The sequence below is a fragment of the Corvus moneduloides genome, chromosome 6 (genome assembly GCF_009650955.1).
Source record: "Corvus moneduloides isolate bCorMon1 chromosome 6, bCorMon1.pri, whole genome shotgun sequence".
Classification (NCBI taxonomy): domain Eukaryota; kingdom Metazoa; phylum Chordata; class Aves; order Passeriformes; family Corvidae; genus Corvus; species Corvus moneduloides.
This window is the reverse complement of record NC_045481.1, coordinates 38,616,904-38,638,241: the sequence shown is the minus strand read 5'-3', so window position 1 is coordinate 38,638,241 and position 21,338 is coordinate 38,616,904. Positions and strand designations below refer to the sequence as shown.

General features: G+C 47.9%; 1 protein-coding gene across 5 annotated transcripts in view; it reads right to left on the bottom strand.

Annotated features, from left to right (window-relative positions):
* Positions 1 to 457: 457 nt before the first annotated feature.
* Positions 458 to 21,338, bottom strand: part of LOC116445060 (transmembrane protein 263-like) — a 207,795-nt gene continuing 186,914 nt past the window's right edge. For 4 of the 5 annotated variants that reach the window (XM_032111108.1, XM_032111105.1, XM_032111109.1 and 1 more), the window contains one exon: positions 458 to 5,343. In XM_032111108.1, coding sequence (XP_031966999.1) covers positions 5,057 to 5,343 — 287 coding nt within the window. In that variant the 3' untranslated portion in view covers positions 458 to 5,056. Of the gene's footprint in view, positions 5,344 to 8,665; positions 8,706 to 21,338 lie in introns of those variants that run through there. The other variant, XM_032111110.1, reaches the window with a different exon arrangement.

Genomic DNA, 21,338 nt, shown 5'->3' with positions numbered 1-21,338 from the left:
CCATCTCCTGCAGAAAGAGCAGGCTGCTGTGAGGAGAATTGCTTCCTCAGCTGGGAAAAGTGGCTATGCAAACTTGCCTGGAGGAACAGTGGCTGTAGAGGCAAAATATCCCATCTTCAGCTGCTGAGATCCCACTCCCAGGGCTAGGCCAGCTGTCCCCAGCCTGAAAGCCATCTTATGCACTGGTCTTTAAACCAACACAAAAAATTGAGTTTAGAAGTCTTATCCAAACTGTTCTTACCATTCCAGTCAGGAAAGGCGCCTGCAGCAAAATGGCTTTTGAACCGCGGTTGAAAGCTATGTCCTAGTTTAAGCAGGGATGGAGATTCAGCCTTGCTTGGTGCCTCATCTAGAGCCCTTAGGGGAGAGATCTAATTTCCCAAGGAATCTCTAACATCTTCCTTCAGCTGTGCTTCCTCTCCTTATTTCCCCCCACTGGAAACAAGACCCAGCATAATCAAGGTTTTTATCCTCAAATTTTACTGTAATTAAAATACAGAGATGCAGAATATTCCCAGAAACACACTGCAAAACAAACCAAGCAAACAAATTCAGTAGGAAACCAATTGCAGACAATGAAATGATAAAGAACAAAAGTGTTCTCTGGAGCCCAGCACTGTGCACAGGACTGTGTGGCTGCAGTTTTGGGTTGCCAAAGGCCTCCTCAGCTCCTAGAGAAGCAGAGTTGGGCCCTGGCTCTGCAGCTCTCTCTAACCATCTCCATATTCCCACTCATGCTGTTGTTTTTACAAGGATGACTTTGCAATGGAGACACAGAAATGACCCTCCCACAGGGACAAGAGCCAACAAGGGAACCCAGAGAAAAAGAAGTGGGTTAAAATTTTCCACACACAAAACACAAGGGGACAGAGAGGGGTGGAAGACATGCACTTCTCTCCCAGCCTGGGGAGCTGCAGGGGCAATCACCCTCTGCCCTCCCAGACACTGCGAGTGTGAATGTTTAATGAAGGTCTCAGCAAAAGCTTCGGGGAGCTGTATCCACGGGCAAGACCAAAAGCTAAGGGAGGGATAAAAAAGTGAAGGATAATGAGACTAAGGACAGGGAAAAGGGAGGAGAGGATGTGCCTGTGGGTCTCCTTTCAGCCAGGACATGTTTGCTGGGCACGGGGAACAGCCAGGCAACGTGGGACACAGGGCTGTGACTAGGGCCACATCCCACCTCCACCACGGGGGAGACCCAGCCCCATCATGGGGAGATCATGACAAAAGCCTGGGGGAGTTTTGGGAAGGGGGGGTGATAAGAAGGGAGCTGATCTGATGCTTTGACCATCCATTGATCTGTCTAAACAGAAATCACTAGCGATCATCATTACTACGGAAGCAGGGCACAAGCCAGGCATGGACCACCACCACACATTGACCACAAAACCCACATTGACCCACTCCCCTTTCTGTTCTCTTCCCATTATGTTCATCTTCTGATTCAAAGCCTGTCCTAAGAAACAAATTCCCTCCATGCTCCCCATTTTCTTGTTCCCCTACTCCTCAACTCCTCCTGTCACACCACTCTCCCCCCATCTTCTGTGTACCAACTCCCTTTAATCATTCCCTCTACCCCGATGCCACCCCCTCCTATTTTGTACCAAGCTACCTCATCTGGTAGCCATGGGACTTATGCACAACAGAGTTTTTTGCCCTTCATACCATGAATGGGCAGTGAGAGAAGGGCTGCACCAGTGGCCCAGGTGGCTGGAGTCTCTGTAGTGGGAGAGGAGGAAAGAGGGGGCATCTGACAAGAGCCAACAGCTTCCCCATCCAATCCAGATCCCACTGTCCTGCAACCAAAGCTGTCAGAAGGCATCTTTACTTCTAGACTGGGAAGACTGACCCTGTTTTCCCTCTGCTCTGGCACTGTGAATGCCCAGAAAAGCAGGTTGGGACTGGGTCACCATGGTGAACTGAGCAGGCCTAGCACAGTCTTTCTTAAAGCCTTTGAGTCCTGGAGAGTTACTTATTCCTGAATGCCTGTTTAGCAGTGTGAGGCCTTGTTTTTGGAGTAGATTTAATCTTCTACCCCTGCCTGCTAATTTGATCTCTTTTGCTACTCATGGTCCCTGAGCTCTCCTTTAGCTGGGCTGTAAGAACAGCGATTTAGGCTGTGAGTTCTCCTCTCCAGCTCATCTCTTCTTCTCCAGGCCATCCTGCAAAGAAATGGCAGTTCCAGACAAATGGTAAGCTTTACTCCATTTACTGCAGGGATGCACAGAAGAGAAGAAATAAAAAGATGGGAAACCCTCAGGCCCCCCGTGGCCTTCCTTACATCACCTTGATCCCATTTGCCACGGCAGCTCTGTACACACAGTGCCTGCAGACAACAGCTTGGGCAGGATGTACTGCCTCTCCCAGCAAAAGACTGTGTGAGACACTATTTAGCCAAAAGCATTGTCAGCCTCCCACCACCCACCCAGGGCTGGCTGCTGAAGGTTCTTCGATTCTATCTTCTCCTGTCCAAGACCAGGAGAGACATTTAGGAAGAAGACTCTTCTGTCTCAATTGGCCAGAAGCAATTTTTCTCAGAGGGTTGGTGACAATACAGCTAGTTACACACAAGCAGCTTTTAGCTTTGGGGCTAGAGCTTGCTTCAGGAGCAGTCTGTGATCTGGAATAAGAGATGAGATGTACTCAGGGAGAGCAGTGAGCAGAGATCCATGCAGTGCAAACGGTCCTCCTGCCATGCAGGGCATTTGAGATAAAGGGAGAACAGAAAAGACTTCTTCTGGCCTTGCCAACTGCCACGAGCATCCCAGCAAAGTACAGGCACACATCAAGGCCTGATCTTTCTGTGAAGCTGCTGCCTTCAGAGACAAAACTGACATGTCTGGCCTTCACCAGAACAGAGGAGACAAAGTGAGGAAATGCACACACCTACCAAATGCTGCTTCCTCTTCAGAAACAAAGATGTAAGTTAAATCTCTCTCATGCTATCAAGAGTAACAAACGGTGGAGATCAGCAGCTTCTTACCACTACAAACAGTAGGGGCTACCTAGCAAAGGGTATGGAGAGTGACTAACATCAGCATGATTATCACAGGGACACAGCAACATACATCCCAAAATGTGGATTTAATAAAGGTCAGAATGAAAACTGCGTCACAAGCCCAAGAACATTCAGCAAAAATGGTGGTGGGAGTGTGTGTGTGTGTTGTACTTAAATATTCCCTGATGTCTAAGTCCTAAGCACAAGAGAGCAGCCAGGAAGTGCAATGACCTCCAAGGGGAAATGAAGATCAAGAAAGTTGGCTTCAGTGCCTGAAAGACAGGGCTGAGAGAAAACAAACAGCACAGACGGGAGAAAGGGGATTTTTCACATTCCTTTGGTTTCAATAAACTATGCTCTTGGGCAACAGAGGGCAAAACATCCTCTAAAACATTATTTTTCTTTTGACCAGGACCCTATATAAAAACTGTATGCTGAAAGTGCCGAAGATGACTTTGTAAACTCCTCTGCAGCAGTGGCACAGGTTTGTTTCCCTGGCTGAAGGCATGCCTGTGGACTGACACGTTAACGTAGCACGCTAACGTAGAGGCATATTTATAAATCACAGCACAAGCACTGCTTCACTTGCCTATGCATCCAACACCTACAGACCTAGGCAAATCACCTGCCAAAGCCAGGAGCAGCAGAGTTAGTGGTGGAGCCTGTGGCTTTCCTCGTCCCAAGAATTACAGGGGGCCTTGAAGTGAGTGAGTGAGTGAGTGCACGTTTGTGTTTGTGTGTGTGTGTGCAATGCCACATGGCCCCTTGAGCATCACGGGCCAGGCTGAGGATGGCTGTGACTCCCAGATGGATGCAGGTGTCTGGGTTTCTGCGGCACTACAACTATGGGTGGGCTATTTAGTGCAACATGGTCATTTAGAGGAGCTGGCCTGGGGCCCCAGGAGCAGTGTGCAGAGGAGTAGTTGCTGGTGCCCTGTGCAGGCTGGCTGCTGTTGGAGCATGCTCAGCCCCTTGGGAAGTGTTCTCCAACATGGTGCAGCCCACTCACACCCAGGCCACCACTCCTGGGGTGCTGAGTCATGGGGAGAGCAACACTCTCAGCCTCCCCTCCATCCCTGCAGCAGAATTTAGGTGGCATTTGGGAAAACACTTGCTCCTGGTTACTACTGATGTCTGTGGAGTGTGAGGGTGGCCAAGAGACAAAACGTCCTTGTTGCAGACAGGGATACTGGAAGGATTTCAAGGGTCAAACGAAAGGCCTGGTTTCTCTGTGGAACATCACTGCCTGTACTGCAATATCACAGAGGCCTGGCAAGTGCCACTGTCAGCTCCTTCTCCAAATGGGAACATAAAACAGCTTTCGTATTCCTCCTTCTCACCAAGAAAATCTGGGCAGAATTTGGTGGTCTGGGACGTAGCATACTCTGGTGTGGCATCATCGCCAGAGCTGCCCTGCTGACCTTGAGGGTTCCCTCTCTGAAGGGTGCAATTCAGCCAGGGAGTAAGTGATTGGGAGCAGCTTGTAGGAATGGGCCCTGCGAAGAAAAGGTAAGAGGTGCAGGGCAGGAGGGAGGCTTCCCCCTCTTCACAGTAATTCTCCTTTGTGTCAATGGGACTTCTACAGTTCTCTGCCAGGCACACCTCCCAAACACACCTCCCAGAGCAAAGGGAAGGGGTGTTTCAGAGGCTGTCTTCCCAGCTGAAGTTGAATTTGACTACACAACCCACACTTCAAGCCAGGCATAGTTCCTCCCCATCCCTGTTACTCCCCTCACCTCCAGGCAGATGGAGCCTGATGCCTTCTCCCATCCCTCTGTGCTTACAAGAGCAAGAAGGGAGGAAGGAAACTACAAGGCAGAGACAACTGTGCCTTTAAAGTCCTCAGAGTAAAGATGGTTCCCAGTAGGTGATGGGAGTGAAAGGCATTGACAGTGGCTCTGTGAGCTCTGAGCCAGGCAGGCGGTGCTGAGCAGGCTGCAGCCAGAGTCTGCTCGGGTGCTTGACCCTCCCTGAAGCGGCTGGTTCCAACTCAAAGAGGTGCAGGGTAGGGGAAGAGTATGGGCAGGTTGATCTTTTGGAAGGGAGCTGTGACAGGGATTAGTCAGCCTTGTCCTTCTTCTTTGCAGTGAAAGGGACTTTGCTGGCGACTGCACTGCCCACAGCTCCGACGCCGCCGGTCACTGCCGAGACGCTGCCCTTCACCAGTCCAACGCCAGCAGCGGGGACACTGGTCACAGCTGTTTTGGTGAGCTCCAGACTCTTGCTGCCCACCCAGGCAACTCCTCCCAGTGTGGCCCCCACGGCTCCCCGAGTGATACTGAACAGGCCGCCTGTCACTCTCCAGATGACTCCTGCTTGCTGCTGTGGGTGGTCCTTCCTGGCATCTGTGGGGAGAGACAAAAAGGGAATGTCAGAAGTGGTCATGCTGGAGACCTTCTCCCTGGGCACCTCTTCCAGCCCAGGACTGTCAACCACGGCACATGCTCTCATATACATAATGCCTTGCCTTGCAGCCCGAGACCTCTTGGTGCCTGAAGGAGGAACCAAGGCAATCCCAGACTTACAGCATAGCAAGAAAGGACTTTGGGAGGGTAGGAGTGGGAGCAGAATTGCCTGTGTGACAGAGAAGGGAAGAAGGCAGGTTAGTTGCAGTCCCAAACTTGCAAGCCTTCGTGCCGCAGTGCAAAGCAAATCCCACTTTACAAGAGATGTAATTCCCCTCCCATGCGTATTGGCTAATGCCAGTAAATCACAAAGACTAATGCCAGCACGGGAGGCACGAACTGCAGACAGCAACAGCTGACATTTGTGTGGCCTGCAGGACCTCAGAAGCATCTGTTTGGAAGCAGGTCTGGCTCGTGTCAGATGCAGAACTGAGACACAGCACAGACTTATCTGCGAGAGCTGTAATTGAGTGAGCAGAGATAGCAAACTGCAGTAAAGATACAGTGACAGAAACGTCACCTCAGGTTGTACAAGCCCTCCAGAGATCTCAGCTACGTATTTAATAGTGTTAAGACAGTGCTTAAGTTACTACACTGTGTCACTGCTGGTTTACCTGTGCCAGCTGGATCAGGGCCAGCATGATATACCCACCCAAGCTGCCATCACACCTGCCCACAACACTGCAGACATTATGTTCACAGCTCACCACTTCTTGGGAAGGGGTTGCATCTGAACTGCTACTCATGGGATTCAAACCTGACAACTCTCCTGCTGGCCTGCAGACAACTTTCTCCTTTTACATCAGCTAACAATGCAGTGTGCAGGTAGCAATGCAAGAGGTGCTCTTTTCGTGGGGCAAGGCATTTTGGATACTCTGACTTCTGATTCACTGCCATGAGTTGAACTAATAATTGCAAAAACATAATAAAGCAATCCTGGCAGGAAAAAAAAGGAGTGTGTTTACTCTGAAGTCCATGGGGAGCTGGTGTGGAAGGTTTGCAGGTCTAACTATGAGAATTAATTTTCTACTTTTATTATGCCACTGTAGCTTATGCTGTGTTCAAACACAAATGACAACACCCACAGAAGTAGAGGGGGTGGGCAGGTGATGTCAAATCCATTAAAGTTTCCATTCTGGGAGGGTGATTCAGTTCAGAAAGTGGCCAGTCCACCCTACTTGTTAATGTTCCTAATTCTCCAGCATGAAATAATGCCTCTGATCTCACAGTGTAAGAAAATAGCTTCAACTGGGGTAATGAATATTGTATTTCCGGCTCTGTTACAAAGACAGCAAAGTGGTGAATCTTTGTGCTTCTGCAAATGCAAATGGTGCTAAGTGGGAATAATTTTTAGATGGACAACAAGTTGTGTCAGAGGAGCAGAAAACCTAAATGTTTATAGGCTGTGCTTTTTTTCTCCCCCAATGTGTCACAAAGTGAGCAGCAGTAAAAAAATGCAGACAAAACAAAAGTTAAAAAAAAAGCAGAACATGAGTTAGGTCTGTAAAAAGTTAAATAGCACAGTTACTTGAGAATGATGCTGGCACGTGTTTGGTTATCCTAGAGCTTTGTTAGATCTTTTCCTGAAGGATGGAAGCTCCCATGGCTTTATTCATTGGAGCATCTTGTTGTTAGGTGGAGAAGACTACAGAAGGATATTGCGGCTGTTCAATCACTGCAGTTTCGTTGTATTTGCATAAAGTAAAGTTATATCAGACTCCAATTTTTTGTGAAAGCATCCTGATCCTGCTTATCACAGCCCAGCAGAAGGTGCTGAAATATTCCCCATTAGCCTAAGATGAACCCTAATCCATCACCATGGGTGGTCCAGATCAAAAGGATGTAAGAGCAGCAATGTTGGGGCCCTGCCAGGATTGTCTTGGGATGTCTTTTCCAGCCCAAGTGTTCCTGGAGCTGTAGGCTCTTTGACACTCTCAACCCTAACCCTAAGCCTAAACCAGAATCAGGTGGTGTGATGATCCTTCCCTAGGTATTTTTGTCCTGGATTCTTTTAAAATTCTGCAGAGTTGGAATTTCCTTGGATTCATACATTTTCCCCCGAGCTTCTCCCAGTCTGAACAGAGGTCTCCCTTGGGCAGGGAGTCCGATGTTCCCCAGCTCGGATGACTTGGACTAAGCCTTAAGTTACACATCTATCTGATAACCCGGACAGCAACATGGAGGTGGAGAAAGGCTAGTACAGAGCTTCCAGTGTACAGTTCCTAGTATACAACCTATTCCTTACCTATTCCTCAACCGTTTCTCAAGAGGTTTTTTTTTCTCCTCTCCCTCAGTGTTACTGAGACCTACTGGATCCATGTCAAGTTTATCTGCTATTCCTCAACTGCTCCAGAGAGCTTATCCAGTACAGCCATTTCTGTGTTTTGTCTGCAGTCCGAGGGCAGGAAGAACTGAGGGGTCCAGAAATCCATGCGACTGTAAAGCAGGACTAGGTGAAAACCAGAGTGGTCCTCCAAACAAACATTATCCTTCAAGGATGGCAGGTCTTGTGTTCCTGCTCCCCTGTCTGAGGAAGTGGGATCCTTAGTGTCTCAGAGGACTGCAATGCAGAAGCTCTGGGCATTAAACACCTACTGGCATGCTCAGCTGCAGAACCAAGACCCGTATCAAAGTAGCAATAATCTTCCTGGCTCTCCCCCAGTAAAACTGCATCTTAGGCTACCTGGAACGTATCTGTAGGAAGATTTATGCCTCTGGAGCTGCCCAGCCATCTGAACTGCACTAGTGTGAGAATCTCTTACATGGTATGTGAATGTCTGCAGGTGGACAGCCTACAGACCAGAGAGAAGGTAGCAACTGCAGACAAGATTGAGAGAGGATGTTACTCTGCCAGCAGAGAGCTAGAACATTTTGGACAAAGTGTCAGGAAATACTAATGAAGACAAGACAAGGACAAAGGTTCTTTCTGATTAAGCTAGGCAGAGACAACAAAGCTGCAGTGCACTGGAGCACCAGTGCTTGCACACTGCCTGTGCCTGGTCTGCAGCCACTCTCAGAGTCCTTAAAACTCCTCAGGGAGAAGGGAGGGAGGATCTGGCCCTAGGAGGGTGGGAGGCTGTTGCAGAAGCACTCTAACAGCTCCAACACAAAGCAGAAGATGTACCACACCAAAAAAACCCCCAAACCGATCAACCAAATGTACAAAAATCCAAACCAAAACCCAAATACACTCAGGTTTGAATAGATTTGAACAGAAAAAGATAAATCCCTGGTGACCCCAACCACAAAGGACTACACTAACCTGGCAGCAAGCTGAAATGGGTCATATTTGTTCTATATTCCAGATGATGTGTTGGAAGCTTTCAAGCCATCCCTGGTTAGTTTGTCTTCAGGATTGCAATAAACCCCACAGTAAGCTGTCATGTAAGATAAGCATCAGATTTACAGTGCAAATTAGTCTCTCAGACAATGGAGCGAGCTAAGCATTTTGTTGGCACAGAGGAGCCCAGATTAAGAGCAAGACAGACAGCAGAGACGAAATACACAAAATAATCAGAGAGACAGACACACAGCCTAAGCAGGGGAACAATTCTGTTCCCTGGAGCCAGCCGCAGCCGATGCTGCTCATGAAAGCTCTTCACAATCTGTGGAGCCCTTTTTCCTCTCCATCAATGACCTGGCCTTTTCAAGGGTCCCTTCAGCTTCACTTCACCCCACGTCAGCTTAGAATAGAAGAATACATAGGAGAAAAGAGCTGAATAAAAGGCTCTCCTGTATGAATGCCTGCATTCTGGCCTGGGGTCGACACCCCACACAACAGAGAGGTCTCCCTACACTCTCCTCCCTGGCCACTGCCATCTGCACTCTCCACTGGCTTCTCTTCCAGAGCACAGGTCCTGCCCACCAGGGCTCCAGACAAATTTAGGTCTTCTCACCTGATCCTAACAGCATCTATGACTTGAGCAGAAAGGAGATTGGTAATAACAGATACAACTTTCTACGCTGCCATGACGCTCCTCAGGGCTTTGCACTGCATTCATTTGGAGAGACAAAATGCGAGCCTGTGCTGGTGCCCAGTACAAATGGCACAGGCACTACTCTCGCCCTCAGCCCCTGCCAGCAGGTGATAAGGCAGGCAGGATGAACTCTTTACTTTAAGAAGGACTTGTGTAAGTTGCTCTTTCCTACTAACTTTCAAAAACAGCCCCAAGCCAGGAAAGCAGTGTCCAGGAGCAGCACTGGTTTTGCATCTTTCCATTCCTGCTGGGCCCCAGACAAAGCAGCCGGGCTGCTCAGAGACCTAATGTAAGCAGTCAATGTCATCAGTCTGTCCCTCCGCAGATGTGAGAGGAAGGGGTGAGGTCACTAGTTCAAACCTGAATTACTCCTCTGACAGCTATTTAGTGGCCACTGGTTGATTTAGGCAGGTTCCCTCACCTAGAAAAATGTTTGGTCTGGAGAAACAAGCAAGGGGTGGAGGGTCAGCTACTCACAGAGTTTAGTCCAGCTTTTTCCAGCTCATTTTTAAGCAACACTGAGCAAGTCGTTCTGACCTTTACTGCCTCTGCCCCACTGTGACTGAGAATGTGTGATTTTCTGAAAGCCTTAGTTGTTGAGTCACAAACAAGCATATATGGGAGAGAAGTTTCTAGTCCTGATGTTTCTTGGAGAAAAAACTGAAAGTTTGATTCAAGTGCACTCTTAATACTCTGAGAACCCCAAGTGTATTATTGTTATGTTTAACCTTGTGACTTTTTCAAGCCTACCTCAATTTGAGATGCATGGGGCTGGCACTGATGTTTCTCTTCCCCTTCTGTAAAGCAAAGCTGAAGTTAATGATCCCTATTTCCTTGTATTGCTGTGCTGTCATGAAGGTTAATTAGGTACAGCTGGTGCAGTGCTTTAAACAAGGAAATTGTACTTGGTATTGTCATGACTGGCACCAATATGATTCCTGTTCCCATTCTCCGTGGAGACACCAATGACAACTTCCTGGAGAGGTTTCCAATTTCCAGACAAGTTACAAAGGTGAGAAGAAAACTTGCCCCATCCCCATGCATGCCAGCCTGCTGTTGTGGGGCTACACAAGTTTATCCTGCAGCTGAGACCTTCCTTCTGTGTGATATGTTCCTCGTCTAGCACAAGCAGCTGAAGCAGGCAGAGATCACTCTGACTGCTGGGCACAAATGAAATCTCACTGTACAGCACCTAGCAGGACCCTTCTCCAGAAAATTTCCAACACTGCTTTCTTCCAAGACTGCCTGCTGCTGGAGAAGGCTTAGCTGAACCTTGCAGGCACATCTGTAACAGGCATTTATGTCTGAGAGGAAGGAATGGCTGTTCATGTCCTTTTTGTCATTTCTGGATCAAAGATCTAGTGTCACAGGCAAAATGTTAAAGGGACCACTACAAAGTGTTTGTTCTTCAAACACTCGTGCTTCACTCCTGCCATCGGTCCCATGCTGCAGCTGTTGGAAAAAGCTTTGCAGGCTCAGCAGCTGGGCTCTACCCAGGCACCGAATGCTACAAACCATGACGGCTGCCACCAGCAAAAAGCCTAGAAATGCCACACTGAGTTTAGCCCTGGAGTTTTAAACTTTAACTCTGCAATCAACAAGACATACTCGTCTCTCTGCAACAGGATTGTTCAGGAAGCTGCTGCACACAGCAAAAATGGGGCCAGCTGTCTCCATAGCCCAGCTCACCCCAGGGCTCTTCACTGGCACAATGAGCTTTAATTGTTCCTTGCACATGCCCCAGGAGCAGTATTAACTGCTGAAGCATCTACCTTGAAGCACTGAGAGACAGGGTTCAGGAGGGTAAACGAACAGTGATATGGAATGGCTTGTTTTCCTCAGCTGAGCCTTGGGGAAGAAGCAGCCAATGCTCTGACTCTGGAAGTGTGAGGCTTACTTGGTTGGGAGCTTCCTGACTCTCTTTGTTGGGAAGTTTTGTGTCACCAAAACAGAAACTGTTTGTAAGAACACAGTGGTATTCTTCAAACTTTCACTGAAAAAAGAATTCAGGGAGATTGGCCTCAGAACAGGTAATAACCTGGTGGTCAAGGCATTTGACCAGGCTTGAGTCAGCCCAAGGACACTGCCAGCCACACACACACACACACACACACAAAACCACTAAATGGCCAAGCAGTGGCTATTTGCACTGTTTTTGTTGAACTGTTTCACTTTGCAAGAAGAGATACTAATTGGAGGAGAAACATAAACTTGTCCTCTCACTTCCTAAGTGCTTTCAAATATCAGAGCCAAGATCTGCCCTGATACGGGTTTCTGTTTCTTGAAAAATAGTTGTTCCTTTGCTTTGCCATCCTGCAGGAGGTGATTGGTTTATTTAACCAGAAATATCTCTTTTATATAGCTATAACAGTTTGTCAGGAGCAGCCAGAGTCTCCTTCACCCAGGATGTCCTGGGACCCTTTGATTTTTACAAGACTTCAGCTACTCTGGTATATAGAGATGGTCTCTAATGAAGCTGAAGACAGGATGGCCCACAGTCCAGAGGTAATGCTCCATGTGCTCCAGAAAAACACAAGGGAGTTGCCGGACAGGCAGTATCATCTACTAGAAAGGACATGGATGAGGCAGGAGCCTGGAGACCCAGCTCTGTTCTCAGCATTACTGCTGACAGCTATGTCTCCTCTGCTTCCTCTCCATGTTCCTGGCCTGTTTCAGCCACCGATGGTGTGACTGCCCAGACAGTATGCTGGGGATCCTGCATGACCAGCAGTGGAGTGGGCTGGCAGGCAGGAGTTAATCCCAGCTCTGCGAAGCCCAGCAAGCTGGGAAGGGGAGAAGTCCACCCTTTGCAGAGGGGAAGCTAATGAACACTAACTGGTTGACCTCATGGTACTTCACAGAAACAACCTCCCAGCTCCCACTGATATACTTAACCTTTCATCTCAGAGAGAAACAAGTGCACACCAGGACAAAATTCTCCAAAGCTTGCTGTCCTTCTGATGCAGCTCACAATGGCTTAAGGATGAGGATTTACCCTTTCTATAGGCCTGTATGGCAGGCAGCTGGTTTAAGAAGACTCTTGTCTCATTTGATGCAAATATAATTTCTTACCATGATGTATAGGCTGTAAGAAAGATGAGCCCACAGGAGAGAACTAGAGCAAAACTAGGAGTGGTGTTGGCCCTTCAGGAATAAAGAAACCTGGATGTTCCCCTTTCTATCTCCATCACAACATATCTCTCCATGTGGAATATATACAGAAATGGGCTTTTGCTACTGGCCAGACAGGTCACTAAAAAACCCATAGGATGTCTCAGGCTGCTGAAAGAGCGGAAAGACGATCTCGAAAGGCAAGAGATTCCAGCTTGCTGCAAAGAACTGTGGACAGTGACTGCTTCCTCCCTACCATCGCCACCCTCTGGGCCCTGTGCTAGAAAATGCACTGGTGCATTATGGCAAGTATGAACAGCAAGGGACAGCTATCAGCTGGGCTCTACCTTTCCTGAACTTGTGTTAAAAGCATCAAAAGTAGCCATCAGACTTGACTTGTTTGAACAATTTCTTGCCTTCAATTTCCACTTTTTGCTCCACCTATGTGCACTTGGATCAGTTAAGTGGCTTGCTTAAAAGCTTGGCAAGAAAGAGCACATAAAACTGCACCAATGGCTCCTTTTCCTTTTGGAGTCTCATCACTGCTACACTGAGATTTTGGATCACAAGGACAGGAATCACCTCTTGCCATGAATTTGGACTCTTGATCCCACTTGGGAATCTGTGGGTGGAACAGGAAGAATCCAGCAGGCTCAACGATTTTCAGTGGCCTCACGCTTTAGAGGTATGAGGAGGAGAGCTTTCCAACAGAAAAATTTATTCCTTACAAATAACCCTTCCTAGCATTTGTGCCCAGGCTGAGGAGACCATCTTTTTAAGCCTGCTCTTTGACCCATGCTAGCTCAGCTCTTGTCAGGGCACATCACCTCCTCTGTCAATTCTGTAGCAGTGGTTGCACATTCTTCACTGAGCTGCTTTCAGCTGCTTGTGATAGTACCTGGCACAAAAAGACCCCAAATGAATCAGAGGATCTTGTTAAGCAGTCTTGTTAATTCAGCTCTGATAAAGACACAGGAGAAAAAAAAAAAAAATCAATATTTGTAAAATGAAAAGGGACAAAATCCATAGAGAAATAAAGGTCATTTTCTTGGTTCTATGAGGCCCTTACAGACAATGGAGAGTAAATAACATAATCCAAGCTTATGTAAGAAATAACTTTTCTTCCATGCTCTAGTGCTACCCAGTGGATTTTAAACAAAGGCAGACTCAGTTAAGCCTCCTCTGTCCAGTGAGGCTAAAAGTCGTTCCCATGACAGTATTGCTAACTCAAAATTTATCAAAAAAGCACATGAAGTTAGGTCCCAGCAGCATTTTGGGAAGGTGCATGGGAGTGAGACTAACTAATAGGAAGGTGCTCTAGGCTGCCAAGATCAGACGTCAAAAGTCCCCCCTATTTGTTCAGCAACTGCCATGAATATTTAGTGTACTCTGCCATTATATTATCAAAGGTTTAATCTCTTAATCTCTCGAAACACGTGATTGTAACTTAAGCATTTTACAGCTGAGATATCCAAGAAGTTGTCCAAAAACACTCCTAGTAAAGTTGGGAACATATCCTGCCTTGGCAGTAGGGAAGGATCCAGGTCCAGACATTTCCTCTTTCCACTCCTGGAGCAGTTGAGCAATGGATACTGATGCTGTTCAGTAGAATGGCTGGCACCAGTGAGATATTCAGAAATTCCCTATTTATTCTGATTACGTGTTCCCTCTCCAAGGCACATGGAGGAAATGAAGAAAAAAAATGGCAGCTCAAAAAGCAAAGGCACAAATTTTAACTGACCTTTGACTCAAAGAAATGACATGTTCATCCCAGAGGCTATCCAGCTGTCTTTCTGTCTATCCAAAGGATAACGAGGCAGTTAAGCTAAAAGCTGTGTGCTACAGAAGCAGCTGAGCTGGGGATTTACTGGGGAGGTACAGATATGCTTGCCTGCTCATGCTGCAGTATGCCTGGAACAGGCAGGACAGGCCTTTATTTTTCTGCTAGTGGAAGGTATTTGAAGGCCTAATCTCAAAAACTCTTCCACATCTCAGCTGACAAGGGGAGGGTATTGCAGTTGTGAGTGGGCAGGTATGCTGCCTCTGGGAGCAGACAGGCAGAGCATCCCTCCCCCACAGCCAGGCTGAACAGAGAAGGATGGGACCCATCCATGTCTCAGACTATTAGATCTATTCTAGTGCAAAAATCATGCCCTAGCTCTGCACCCAAACCTCTCGTGTGTCCCCTCACCCCATCACTTCAGAGCGAGCCAGCTGGTCCTACCTGTTGTTTCCTCAGTGAGCCCGTCACCTGGAAATCTCAGCTCTGAAGGCATAAATTAGAGATAGCACTAACACTGCCCAAAGAGACATCAAACCTCCTCCTCTGCACTGTACAGACAAAGAGCTGCTGCTTAGGAACATGAACCTGCAAGTGTGATAGTTCCCTTTGCTTCCTTCCATATTCATGTCCTTTCTCTTTCCAGGGCAGATTTCCATACAGCACAGCAGGGATCCTATGCACACTTGGCTTCTGGGTGGTTACTGAAGGGCTCTCCCTGGTGCAGCAGGTAAATTGGACTCTTTTTATATTGTGGCAGGACCGCCATGGAGCAAGGGTCTAGTCTGGCTCTCAGAAATGCTAAGATATCTAGGCCTCCCTTTGAGATTAGTGCTTCATATAGTTGGAGGAATATCTGGAACAAGAGAGACTCCTGTCCATCTCCTGCTTGCAGCCACAAATCAGCCCTACACTCTCCGCCTCTCATGGTGGGCGGGTGGGGGACCGGGTCTGATGAACAGGCTGTGCTTTATCTAAAAGGGAGGAGCCCCTATTCCCTCTTGGCTTTCTCCTGAGCCAGTCTTGACTCTAGCTTGGGATATCCCCTGTCACTGCCTGGAGAAGACCAGTTGACCACAAAGCGCTAGAACTACAGTGTGTGAAGTGAGAGAGCCCGATTCCCTCTCTATTCTGGTTTTAGCTCTCCTGAAGAGTTTCTAATCCTGCAGTGCATCCCTGTTGCACTGGGAGGGGAAATGTCGAACAACTGCCTACTTATTCAGCAAGACCTTCCCTACCTCAAAGATGTCCCTTCAGTCTGGACAACCCAGTTCCCAGTAGGGATTTCATGTAAGACCAATTTCAAAAATATTGCTAATACTTCTGCTCTCATTTGCTTTAACAATTGCTGAAAATCTTCCCATATGTCTGACTGGGATAGTGATATACTGCGGAAGGCTGAAAGCCTGGAGAATCCAAGACTCTCTGGATCACTGCCCTTCTCTGGTATCTACCTGTTGTGAAGCAAAGCCAAGCAAAGACAGACTTGGCTGTCAGAACAAGGGCTCTGTGAAAAAAAATCAGCTGCACACCTACAGCAGCCTTTCAGGCCTTCAAGTTAAGACATTTACTGTCTTGATTCTGTGATGCAGCCCAGCCTGGCAATGCTGTCATGCTTCTGCTATTGGGAAATGAAGAGCAACATTACCCTCCTCTACTGATTCCCCTTAAATTTTCTTCTGCAGTTCTGTACACACAGGGGAGCAACAGCGCAGAACAATTGATTCCTTTAAAAATGAGGGAGCATCCAAGGATGCTTTCAAGTACCACACTGCAGAGCTGCAGGATCTATGTGTCAGGTGCCTTCCCAGCTTTCACATCAGGGAGCCCAGCTTAGCTTGCGGTCCACATGCGGGTACATGCTACCCTCATTCTCAACAGGATAAAACTTCTGAAACTCCAGATCCCAACATGCCACACTCCAGCTTGGCTAGTGCAATCATTACAGAAACTCATTTACACCTTTATTTTCCTCCCTTTGTTTCTAATCAGATGCATACAGGGAACAACTGATGGGACATGAATCTAAACAGAGGCTGATGCCACATCAGAAATCCCATCAAGCTATCTTCCAGTCCCAACAAGCTTTCCCCTGAAACAAAACATCTTCTCATGGCTTGGAGAACCCCTGTGTATATTGTGCTCCCAGCAGGGTTTCTTAATGGGCTCAGTAGTCAGAAACTGAGTTTTATTTTACAAACTACAGACAGAAAGCTTTTCTATTTAAATACTCTCCTAGTTCTTAATAGTGTTTTTCTGGACTTTTTCCCTACCAAAGACAACTCTGTCTTGAGGGATTCCAGGCACAGAAATCTTAATTCTCCAACAACACAGAGCCTTAAATGGCCTAGGAGTCCCTGCACTTAGCATTCCATGCCTGCTGTGCACAAGCAGGCCCCAGCAGGTGTTGGCTGGGGGGAGTCAGGCAACCTCTGTAAAGCCCCTGCTCTCCTTTCAGGCATACAGGTGGAAATCACCTCCTGAACTGCACCTTAAGGATGCCACAGGCAAGAAGAAGGAGATGCTGGGGGGCTGGAAGCCCCTGGCCCCAGCAAGCAGCTGGCAGGGGCAGCAGGGTGGGCAGGCCTGCCTGTGGCAGAGAACCAGCCAGCCTGGCCTTGTGCTCTGGAAGAAGAAGGGCACTGCACACCCCTGGTGTCTGTGGCAAAAGAGGAGGCAAGTTTGGCCTCTCTCTCTGTGTCGAGCAGGCAACCCAAACAGAGACCCCAGCACAAGAAGAAAATGCAGCTGCTCCTCAATTCATTGAGCAGGAGTCACAGACTGAGGCCCTGCACCAGGGGCTGCATGCAGTCTCTGAGGAGAGGGCTGGGAAGGGCAGTGTGCTGGGAAGGGCACTGGCCCAGAGAGTGGCCGCCAGGCAACACCTACATCTCACAGGAGCTCTGGCACATCTGGAGGAAGCAGAGAGCTCCCCAGGCCCAAATCAAACATTCCACCACGTTGTGGATGGTGTCAGCACTGAGGAGCTGCCACTGTTGCAGCAGGGGTCTCCACAATCTCCCCATGAGGTAAAAGGCACCCAAGAGCAGGCCAAGAGGGACCTTCAACTTGGAAAATCCAGTTGTCACCACCAAACCTAGCTCAGGCTGCAAAACTTACTACTCCTAAACGCTGAGTCCTGTTTCTGAAATGGACTAAAAGACACATGGCCTCCAATCCCTACCTTCCAGACTGATGTTTAAGAAGTTTTATCAAGCCTCCTGAGGCTGCATTCAAGCATCTTTCCAGCTTGGGGCCATCCTGTGCACGCATAGCTGCGTTCTGCCAAGCACTAAAGGCCTCTCTTCCCCTACAGCAACAACTTGGCTGTCCATCCTCTAGCTGGCTGACGGCAGCACCTGGATGCCATCCAAAGGCAGTAAGTTTCTTGCAGCTGAGTATGTTTAGTCCCTCTCCTAGGGCATGCTCTCCATTACACAGCTATTGTTTATGACCCCAATTATCTCCCAGAAACTGGTCCTTGCCTGCAGTTAATAACCAAGGCTAAATGATCAAGTGTTAGGGCTCAGGCAAACTGGTTGTTAACTTCTCTGTCGACCAAGTTCAGAATCTTTTACTGCTATTAGAAACTCAGATTAATGATGCATAACAGAAATGAACTCTCCTGTGACACAGCTAGGTGAGGTTAGGAGGGGGGGGAAAAGAATCACTCCTTTTACCTTGCAGTATCAGCTGAGCAGGGAGGAGATGATCCCCCCTTTAACTCTCTTCTCAGCCTCCCTGATGTCTGGGAGACAAATATCAAAGAATATCTTATTTTGTAGAGTACTTTAAATCTCCTTAGGATCTGGATCATGTGGGCAGATCTGTAAGTGAAATGGGCTCACTGACCAGAAGCTGCTTTCAGAAATGTATTAGGTTTGCATGGCAAGGTTTTGGTAGCAGGAGCGCTACAGGGGTGGCTTCTGTAAGAAGGTGCCAGAAGTATCCCTCATGTCTGACACAGCTAGTGCCAGCCCGCTACAAGATGGAGCCACCACTGGCCAAGGCCAAGCCTGTCAGCAGTGGTGGTAATGCCTCCATGATAACACATTTAAGAAGGGAAAAAAATTATTGCACAGAAGTACTTGTGGCCAAAGAAGAGAGAACTGAGAAAGTGTGAGAGAAACAACTGCACAGACACCAAGGTCAGTGCAGAAGGAGGGGCAGGAGGTGCTCCAGGAACTGAAGCTGAGATTCCCCTGCAGCCCGTGGTGCAGACCATGGTGAGGCAGCTGTGTCCCTGCAGCCCATGGACATCAACGGGGGTCCAGAGATCCTCCTGCAGCCCTGGAGGACCCCATGCTGGAGCAGGTGGATGCCCAAAGGAGGCTGTGACCTGGTGGGAAGCCCAGGCTGAAGGAGCCTCCTGGAAAGACTCATGGACCTATGGAGAGGGGAGCCCATGCTGGAGCAGGTTTGCTGGTTGGACCTGTGACCCTGTGGCAGATCCAGGTTGGACCCTTCCCCTTTGCAGGAAGGACTGCAACTCATGGAAGGGGACCCACACTGGAGCAGTCTGTGAAGAACTGTGGTCCGTGGGGAGGACTCATGTTGAAGAAGTTTGTGGAGGGCTGCATCCTGTGGATGAGACCTCACACTGGAGCAGGGCAAGGAGTCTTTCCCCAGAGGAGGAAGCAGTGGCAGAAACCATAACCCCCATTCCTGTGTCTCTGCATCTTTGGTGGGGAGGAGGTAGAAAACTGGGAATAAATTTAAGCATGGGAGGGAGTGAGGGTTGGGGGAAGGTGTTTTTAAGATTTGGTTTTTTTTACTTCTCATTATCCTACTCTGATTTTACTTTGTAATAAATTAAATAATCTCATCAAGTTGATACTGTTTTGCTTGTGATGGTAATCAGTGAGTGATCTCTCCCCATCCTTATCTCAACTCACAAGTTTTCATTATATTTTCTCTCCCCTGTCCAGTTGAGGAGTGAAAGAGTGGCTTTGCTGGGCAGCTGGCATCCAGCAGGGTCAAACCACTACAAGGGACCTCTTCCAAACTGTAATTCCTACCCTAATATTGCAGATTTCCAACAGTTAACAAGACCTGGTGAATTCTGAAAACCTCTCTAAGGGCAGGAAAGCAAGACCTCACTTCAGAAAGAAAGGCTGTACAGAACCAACATACATAGAAATGAATCTCAGGTTTCAAAAGGCGATCTATACCCAGTAAGAGATGTATCACCAGCCTTTCCCAGCCTTCTCCTCACTGGTTCATCTGTAAAGCAGCCCTCCAACAATTCAGAAAACAGTAGTTTCAATCCAGAAAATGCTGATGCTGGGTCCTTTTCACAGATCTTTGTCTTCTGAACACTAATGGGAGATCATCAGCCTTGGGCTTACAGGGGCCTCTAGGTATCTTAGAGGACATAATTTTCTCAAGAGGTTCACCAACTTCTACCCATAAAGTACAGAAGTCTGACTTTAGGGAATTACCACTATGGCCTTGGCAGTCAGTTTGACCCAATCCATACAGAGACACACTGAGAGTACCAGAAAAATAAACCCAGGCAACTGAGCAACCCTGGGATCTCGGACAAATGGACAATGACATGGGAAGAGAAAGAGTAGCTAGAACAAGCATAAGGATTTATGTCTGGATATACGTAACAGTAGGAGATGGTGCCTACAAATGACTTCGGTTGTGATGAGCTTACTGCCTGAATCTTGTAGTATGACTATCTCCTCCTGCCACCAAGGAATGGGAAAAGAAAAGGTGTTGAAAGGTCTTCTGCAGCCAATCTCTCCTGCTCAGATACCTGCCCTCCAGCTCTCTTGTGGGGCAGATGATAGTCTAGACTCCTTCTTTTCAAAATCTGCCATATACTGTCCAAAAGACATTTATTCTTCTACCACTCCATGCATCAGCTGGGAAAAGGCAGACAAGGAAGGAAAATTGAGAACAGAAGAGGGCACTTTTCCCTGTCTGATCAACTGCTGGATGATAGAAAGCCAAAGATGTGTGTCACCATGTGTGCCAGCCAGGTAAAGATGGATGCCTCTTCCATCAGTAGATGGTGAAGGAAATACAGTGATACAGGAAGAAACAGATTTTCTGGTGGTGTGAAGAGGATGCAAGGATCATCCTGAACTTACAGAGCAGCACTCAAAGCATGAAATATTTCTTGCAAAAGTTTGCTAGTACTTTTTCCGTCCTGCCCAATCCATTCCCAGCCACAATCCTCATACCCATGTGAACACAGTGACACTTACTGATGAAAATTGAGTGCTATTTTTTGTGTTCAGGCTGCCATCAAGGGAGAAGCTCTGTCAGTAGACACACCAGCACTCAGCTGCCCCACAGAGACATCTGAAGTGCAATTGAAAGAAAGCACAAATGCCTGTGGTGTGAGGCCATGCTTGTAAGACAACAGCCATCAGCTAGGGAGCCTGCGGACCAGCATGGTCCTGAGGGAAGCTAAGTGGCTGCTGAGTCCTCAGCTGCCGTCCTCCACCAGGGCCTGGCAAGAGCAACCTGGCCACCACTCCTTGAGACTGCTCAGACAGCTTTAAAACCACACTCTTTCATCCTTATGCACAGATTTACTTATTCATGTATTCTCAACAGAAGCACCAATGGCCATAATTGGATCCATTACTGGGTTATTAGAGCTCTCAGTCACTGCCTCTGCAGTGTCACATGGTGCTGCAGGAATGCACAGGAAGAACAAACAGGGCAGAGGCACGGCCAGTGGCAGGGGCTTTAAAAATCCATTAAGTTGTTGCTGTGGCAACTAAAAATTTCTGGCAGGAGCTACTGTATGTGGAGAACTGTAAACTTCTCAATTTGTGGAAAATATTGGTCATGTCTCCGAAAGGGAGGTGGAGGAAAAGACAGAAAGAATGGCTCTTTTCAGAGACTGTTACAGCAAGAGCCAAAAATGGTCTGCTTACAAATTTATTCTTATGGCAAGCCCTGACGATGGTTGGAGTCTACATAGCAGAGCTTCCCAGGAGCCAGTGCACCGAGACAGAGCTGGCATGTTTGGAGGAGCACTTCTGGGTATTCAGTCCAGCTGGTCTCGAATGCCAGGAAAGCCATCGAACTGCAGCACAGATAAA